This window comes from Haliotis rubra, unplaced genomic scaffold (genome assembly GCF_003918875.1).
Source record: "Haliotis rubra isolate DU_JTF1 unplaced genomic scaffold, ASM391887v1 Scf627, whole genome shotgun sequence".
Classification (NCBI taxonomy): domain Eukaryota; kingdom Metazoa; phylum Mollusca; class Gastropoda; order Lepetellida; family Haliotidae; genus Haliotis; species Haliotis rubra.
In genome coordinates, this window is record NW_025767332.1 from 478319 (window position 1) to 486750 (window position 8432).

The following is an 8432-nucleotide window of genomic DNA, read 5'->3' on the forward strand; positions in this document are numbered from 1 at the left end:
TAAGGCCTTTGTCATATTTTGATAGGCTTTTATGATTAATTTTTGCAAAGAACCACCGCAACAGTTTGGAAGGAATTTGTTCAGACGTCACAGAAATGATGTGATAAGATTTTGTGTGGATATTTGAGAAAAAGCTGTCGTTAGATATTGCATTATATTATTGTGAACTTTTCATTTGAAGATTAGTGCATGATTATTTATTTGAAGTAAGTTTCTATTACATTTATTCTCATCTTTTTCCTCTTTTGTGGGGTAGTGTTTTTCACAGAACAGAGTGACCTTTGTTTGAGTATTAAATGTCTTTTTTACTGTATTAGATTGCTCTATCTAGTGATTGGCAGATTAGAAATATGCTAGCTCATGGCTTTGGTTGATATACATCAGTGCAAAAGTTTTAAGGGCTAGTGGTGTAGTGGTTGATGTGTTTTCTCATCAGGATGAAGACTTGGGTTCAATTCCCAATATTGGTACAATGTGTGAAGCCCAAGTTTCATCCCTTTAAGGTCGGGTGTCAGATAGAGTAACATCAAGTACCATATTTTAATATCTTTTTGTGTGATACAATAGATACTGAACACCAACCTCCCTTTCTATTCAGGATTGGGGTGGTGGGTTAACCAACTGTCTAGGTTCATCATGCCGAATACTTGGGTTCAATTCTCAACATTTGTACAATGTGTGAAGCCCAAGACTTTCATCCCTTTAACGTCGGGAGTCAGACAGGGTAACATCAAGTACCATATTATATTATCTTTTTGTGTGATACAGTAGATATTGAACACCAACCTTCTTTTCAACTGGGTAATGTTCATCATGCTGAATACCTGGGTTCAATTCCCAACGTTGGCACAACGTGTAAAGCCAATTTCTGGTGTCCCATGCCATGAATATAGCTAAAAGCAGCATAAAACTATACTCACTCACTCACTCACTGTTCAGTGCGGGCGGTGGTGTAGCCTAGTGGTTAAAGCGTTAGCTCGTCACGCCGAAGACCCGGGTTCGATTCCCCACATGGGCACAATGTGTGAAGCCCATTTCTGGTGTTCCCCGCCGTGATATTGCTGGAATATTGCTAAAATCGGCATAAAACTAAACTCAGTCAGTCAGTCACTGTTCAGTGCTGTCTGTACAACTGTATTAATGGCTGACCTATATAAACTGAGCGTAATAGATCAGTCGTTTAAAACATTACCTCTTCTGTTTTATGGAATAAACGTACCAGGGTTCTACCATTGCTACACTAACTATCCGATATTTCCCAACCACACCAATACTTGATGTTGGCATAAATCCTCTGACAACAGAAATAAAACCGTGCCCTTATCACTGAATGTAGTTTTCAAGCATATCTTTCATTGTCAATGCATACATTCCAGGGTGATATGTTTGAAGGCAGATCATTTGCGTCTTTGAATTACTTTACCACCTTCAAGCAAAAGCATGATAACTAGTTGTCCAGAAACTATCATCCGTAGCAGTGATAGTCTGTGTCCCAGAATCCAGAGAATGAATAAAAAAATGAGTCCAACTCTAGTCTAAAATGATTGGGTAAGTCAAGATTGCCTCGGCTCTTAATTGTTCTGCGGTCCTTTTGAATTTTATTTCATTGGATTTTTTGTGTGTGTGTAAAGAGAGATATTAATAAATAAAATAACTATGTTTCTTGGACTTGATGTCGGAAGTATAGACATCATATTATATCATCAGAAGCATTAGTAATAACTAGTTAAGAAACTATCATCTGAATAAAAAATATAATACCTAGTTGTTCAGAAGCTATCATCATTCCATGATTTCATCAGCAGTCTGGTCCAATCAGACAAAACATGCAGATATTTAATGCAAGATGTGAACTCTCTTGCTGGTGTATTTCATGCAGTGGGGAAACTATCCCAACCAGATGTGAAGGATTTGGTCTGATGTTCCTACATATTGCTGAAGACTGCACTATATAGGCTGCAGCTTAAAATAAAGCCATTTGCACCATTCTGAAATATGGCTTGCCTTGTTTACGGAGGGTACTACTAGCCATGCTAATTCCGTCTCCAGATGTTGAAGGATGCTTATAGGAAGTGTGCTTCCATGTGGTGGTGGGTTCATGGGGGACGAGCTTCGGGTTGGGTGGTGAGCTGGGTGGCGGCTAGGTGGGGAGTAGGGTGGGGTGCAGGGTGGGGCTAGGTGAAGAGGGGTGTGTAGGGTGGGGCTAGGTGTTGGGGAGTGTAGGGTGGGGGCAAGTGTGGAGAGGAGAGTAGCACGTGGCCAGGGAGCCGAGTTGGGAATGGAGAGAAGAGTAGGGTGGGACTAGGTGTAGAGGGATGTGTAGGGTGGGGCCAGGGTGGGGCTAGGTGTAGAGAGGGTGGGGGTGTGTAGGGTGGGGCCAGGGTGGGGGCAGGTGTAGAGGGATGTGTAGGGTGCAGAGCATGTGTGGGGCTAGGTGTAGAAGGGTGTGTAGGGTGGGGCTAGGTGTAGAGGGATGTGTAGGGTGGGACCAGGGTGGTTCTAGGTGTAGAAGGGTGTGTAGGGACCAGGGGGTTCTAGGTGTAGAGGGATGTGTAGGGTGGGACCAGGGTGGTTCTAGGTGTGGGGCTAGGTGTAGAAGGGTGTGTAGGGTGGGGCTAGGTGTAGAGGGATGTGTAGGGTGGGACCAGGGTGGTTCTAGGTGTAGAAGGGTGTGTAGGTTGAGACCAGGGTGGTTCTAGGTGTAGAGCGGTGTGTACGGTGGGGCTAGGTGTAGAGGTTTGTGTAGGGTGGGGGCTAGTGCAGAAGGGAGATTAGTACATGGCCAGGGAGCGAGTTAGGTGTGGGGCCAGGGTGGGTAGAGGGTGGATGTGTTGGGGCAGGGTTGCAAGGTGAAGGTTGAGGGCGGGTCACAGGGTGAAGTGGAAAGCAGGCTAGGTAGAGGGTGGAGGTATTCAGACAGGGTGTCAAGGTGAAGGGTTGGTTCGGGTTGGCTCACAGGGCAGGGTTGGGTCACAGCGGAGGATGGGTAGAGAGCAGTGCAGGAACAGGCCAGGTGAAGTGTAGGTTGGGGGCAGGGATGTTCTAGAAAGCCAGATAGGGTAGACAACAGCATAGCATAGAGATCAGTGTGGCCTTGAGATCAGGATTGGGTGGAGCTAGGGGTGGCTTAGAACAAAGGGTTGGGTAGAGGGCAGAGTGGGGACAGGCCAGGTGAAGTGTAGGTTGGGGGCAGGGATGTTCTAGAAAGCCAGATAGGGTAGACAACAGCATAGCATAGAGATCAGTGTAGCCTTGAGATCAGGATTGGGTGGAACTAGGGGTGGCTTGGAACAAAGGGTTGGGTAGAGGGCAGAGTGGGGACAGGGTGATTTAGAGAGCTTGCAGTACTGTTAGATAACACAGGAATGGCCAAGATAAAATCAGTGTGGTTTGGATAGAGGAGAATCTCTGAAGATGCATCCAATATTTATATTTTTCACTCCCACGAGGAGCAAGGAGCATAACATTATGTCATCATCCTGGCTGCTGCTGCACCGTGGATAGCGTTTATATGGCCAGTGATGGTTTGTGATGAACAATGTCTGATTTATGGTGAAGGAATGCTTGATATTTCATTACCCAGGTACAGCACACAGCAGTTTGCTGATAATGCTGCAATATGAGGAGAAGGAAGCATTTTTATGAGGGAAATACAGTGATATATGTTAAATCATCAGTGATAAAGCTTCAATATATTTGTCTTATCACGTGGCATGTTTATATGGAGTATAGTCAAGCAGTTATCCCCCTTGGCAAACCAATAAATTTAAATTATACATACTTAAATAGCAAAATGTCACAAAAAAACTAACCACCTAACAAGGATGAACTGATAAATACAAAATGTCATCTCTGGAAAAAATGTTAATGTTCGAGGATTGAGGGTGGTGGGGGAAGGGAGAAGTATTTGGTGTGGAAGGTTTCATTGACATTTTTTGGCATCAGCATTTTGTCAGAATGAAAAACATTGTGTTACTGCTTGATCATGGTATTGTAGCACTATCACTGCCAGTTTCGCCGAGAAGGAGGTTTTCTACATCATCAGAATTATCTGTGCGGAGTTATGTCCCCTTAGGCAATGAAGCGCTAATGATGACATGTTTGTGTTCCAGTTTTGTCTAGATTATGTTTCTACGTTTATCAGTGGTAAATGTCAAAGATCTAGACCTCGTTCTTAAAGTGCTCCTAGCAGTACGACTATAGTTAGCCTGTGTTAAAATAAGGAGTTACGAACACGGTGCACTGCTTCTCTCAGGGTACTTGCCATTCGCCATTGGCATGCCGTGATGCACCGACTGGATACTGTTTGAAACATCCAGTTCACTCACTCCTCCTAAGAAGGGATGCCTCTCATTGTACCTATGTCGAGTATTGTCTCCTATAGTTTCAGTATAATCTAGAGCATGACCCACTCAACTACCCAACTACATATTAGGTTGATCACTATTAGATATCTTGGCGAAAGTGATAATGTGATATTAACGTAGGTGTACATGTAATTCGTGCTCAGTGTATCATGAAAACAGGTGCTTGATTGGGGACAACCCCTTGTTGCTACTAGGTTGTTTAGTCATAGATCCCAATACTGTTGTCATACAAAAGATAAAACAGGTGCTTGATGGATGACAACCCCTTGTTGCTACTAGGTTGTTTAGTCATAGATCCCAATACTGTTGTCATACAAAACATACACACTGTTGTCCTCCCTTGACAGATCATAGTACAACTTGCCTAAACTGTATATGGGGGTAATCAGACAAAAGATGGCTACTTACTCCAAATTGAAGTGTCAATAAAATATTCATGTTTTTTTCTGTAATATCTCCCAATTAAAATTAGATAAAGTTTATTAAAACTATTCTCAGTTTTATTGATATTTTTGTAAAGCTAAAGGTTTAAATGGGCGGTGGGGTAGCCTCATGGTCAAAGCGTTGACTTGTCACGCAGAAGACCTGGGTTCGACTCCTCACATGGGTACTATGTGTGAAGCCCATTTCTGGTGTTCCCCGCCGTGATATTGCTGGAATATTGCTAAAACCAAATTCACTCACTCACCCAAATCATAAATTTGTCAAATTCACAAAATCGATGTACTGTTAAAGCAATAGCCAAATTTCTAAAGTGACAAGAGGATGTTTATCAAAATGTGGCACGACGGCGGTATACAGTACTTCATGCTGATAACGTTAACCATTGAGTATCCTAGGTGATTTTATAAGTCATACGAAGCCGCAACGTCCATCATCACCTCCACCTTCTGACAGACAGTCAGACTGATTTTATTTATTATTGTTTTGTCTTTCACAGGCCTACTCCATGAGGGACATTGACTCCACCCACTGCAATCGGAACACGGAGAAGTCACTGTATAAATGTCTACACAGACACAACGGTAAGAGTGACTCCGGTCTATCCTTGAAAATAGAATACATGTATTAAAGTTGCCATGAATTGTTTCTATATGATGTCTGTGTTCATTTCACAAGAAGAAAAGAATATTTGATAAACTGTCATTATCTGTTAGTGTTCCCCCTAGGATTCAGAAAGGGCAGGGTAACTTCACAGAAAAGGGCACTTCATAATCTAAAAGGGCATTTTGGTGAGGATTATTGAAAAAATAACAATAACAAAATGTATATATATCAATCAGTGTTTGGTCGACATTAAGTCCATTTCTGCCCTTGGTGTTCCACTTAGAACATAATGAACAAATCATCATTCCCTTCTTTTTGTCATCTTCTGAGTACCTCGACCAGGCACGGTTTTGTTGCCACTTTGTGTCAAATGCAGTCTTGTGACCACCATCTTTCTTCTTTGTTGGATTAACTGACTCTGTCTCGTGCCCTTGACTCGCGGCTTGAGTTTTCATAGGAAACTACCTCTGACTCGTCTAAGTCCGGTCTGAAAAAAAATATATACAAAGTTAATATACCATATTCAAAATATTCTTAGATATTAAATTTGCAATCATAATTATTAAAACAAAAATATCACACAATAATACACCTGAACGTAAGTATCTACTGTGGAGAGCTTCGACAAGGGTGAGGGTGTGGTTTCCCATTGTTTGAAATCGTAAAATAGTTTTACTCATTCAAGACTTACTTTTTTATGAAATTGACACTAAACACTAAGAACAAGGCTACCATGTTAAGCTGTTATGCAAGCTGTTTTAACTATTTCATTTCCCAGAACAAACAACAAAATAATTCAAGATCAATTTCACATTGCCGATGGATTCAAAATGGCGGACATTTTCGAGTTTCAGATTTTCACCTAAACAGCACAGTCACATGAATATCGGTCCCCCAAACGTACCAAAATACATCCCATGTAGTTCACACATCGTTGTCTTTAATAAATGAAGGTTTTATTTGAAAGGCATGTAAAAATGGAACAGGGAAATCAACGGCCTAAAACTCACGAACTTAGAGGCACATACCTGTTAGGAGCGAAGAAATCTATTAGTCGGCGACACTTCCTTGCTTCAACCTTCACCGCTTCTTCTCTTTTCCTCTTGATTCTTTCCTTGGTAGGCATTGTGATTTGTAAAGGCGAATTAAACACCTTTGACTTCGCCATGGTTTAAATGCCAATTTCCTAATCATTATCAAAACAATTTTGCGTCTCCCCTAGAAAGGGAGAGAACTCCGTCCTATATAAAATCTCCGGAAAACACACACGGGTTGTTGTAAAATCAAGCACAACTGGAAAAAACTGGGATTGAGGCGAAAAGGGCAGGCGTTAAACAAAAAGGGCAGGGCGCAAAAATCAAAGGGCAGGGCGCAGCGCCCTCCTAAATGTGCCTAGGGGGAACACTATCTGTTCATTATCATTCTGTACCAAGATACCTCATGTGAATCCCAGATGATGATTGTATGGTTTGTTTGTACCATACCAATTTGTTTCACCAAATTGACAACATGTGTTTTAGTGTTCAAATATGCCAGGGAGCAGATGGCCCAGTTGTCCAGGTGCTACAACTATCTGTGTAGAGTTGTGTCCCTTGCATGAGCCAGGAAGCTACAATGCAAATCCCTTGTTGGCATATTTCTTGGCATGTCAGCCCATATGAATGCTTTGATATCACCAAAATTGTATTAAACAGATCTGCATCACATGGGACCCTACATTTGACACTGTGATATTACTGAAATATTAAGAGTTGGGTTAAAACAAACTCACATATTTTATCTGTTCAAATCCTATTCTGGTTCATTTTGATTGTGCAGGTGGTTAGATCTCAGACCGGCATCACTTGGGGCTTTTCTCCCACGTGATGTTGACACACGATATAACTGCAATACTGTTCAAGTCAGTGTTAAACTGTACTGACTCACTCACTCAGCAGGGTGGTCGGTAGCTTACTGGTTAAAGTCACTCACTCATTTCACTCACTCACTGAAGACCTGGGTTCGATTCACTCACACAGGGTACCCACACAACCCATTTCTAGTGTCCCCTGTCTTGATATTGCTGGAATATTGCTAAAAGTGGCGTGAAAACTAAACTCACTCACTCACTCACTCACTCACTCACTCACTCATTCATCACACTGTTGATGGAGCTGACCAATGAGACTCTGTTTGTGTTCCAGTGGGAGACAAGTGCTCACAGTCAGTACGAGACAGCTGCAGCATTGTGTGTCACAGCTTCAGAGCTTTAACCGCGACTCATTGCAAGGGTCCTTCCTCAGCCTCACTCAGTGCTCCTCACTCCACTGCTCAGATCACTCACTCACCACCCACTCAACTCCACTCTGTCTTGATATTGCTGGAATATTGCTAAAAGTGGCGTTAAACTAAAATCACTCACTCACTCACTCATTCATCACACTGTTGATGGAGCTGACCAATGAGACTCTGTTTGTGTTCCAGTGGGAGACAAGTGCTGTCATCAGTCAGTACGAGACAGCTGCAGCATTGTGTGTCACAGCTTCTTCCTGTTGGGGTCGACGACGGCGAGAGCGAACCGCGACGTGGTGTACCGACATTGCAAGGGTGGAAGCCTGCCTGTAGCCAAGTGTGTGCAGAACCAGACCCGCTCGGCCAGAGCCAACATACCACAGGACAGTGAGTACTCACGTGGGGCTTCCCTGCAGTGCTACAGGCTACCTTTCATGATCTTGTTTACGGGATTTGATGGAAAAGGAATAATTAGTCCGGAACCCCAGACAGACAGCGGTGGAGTGTTCAGACCTACCAGTTGCTCAGACATATCCTTTATACTTCTTATTCAGACAGACCCATGAAGATCCGGGTTAGAAAAACTGATCTTCAGTAACCCATGCTTGTCGTAAGAGGCGACTAACGGGATCGGGTGGTCCGACTTGCTGACTTGGTTGACACATGTTATCGGTTCCCACTTGCTAAGAACGATGCTCATGCTTTTGATCACTGGATTGTCTGGTCCAGACTCGATTATTTACAGAC

At 42.9% G+C, this 8432-nt stretch overlaps 1 protein-coding gene across 1 annotated transcript in view; it reads left to right on the forward strand.

Annotated features, from left to right (window-relative positions):
• LOC124256394 (reversion-inducing cysteine-rich protein with Kazal motifs-like) overlaps positions 1-8432 on the forward strand; it is an 82878-nt gene that overhangs the window by 73910 nt on the left and 536 nt on the right. The window contains exons 6-8 of the mRNA XM_046690400.1: positions 5308-5392; positions 7598-7678; positions 7878-8072. Coding sequence (XP_046546356.1) covers positions 5308-5392; positions 7598-7678; positions 7878-8072 — 361 coding nt within the window. The remainder of the gene's footprint in view (positions 1-5307; positions 5393-7597; positions 7679-7877; positions 8073-8432) is intronic.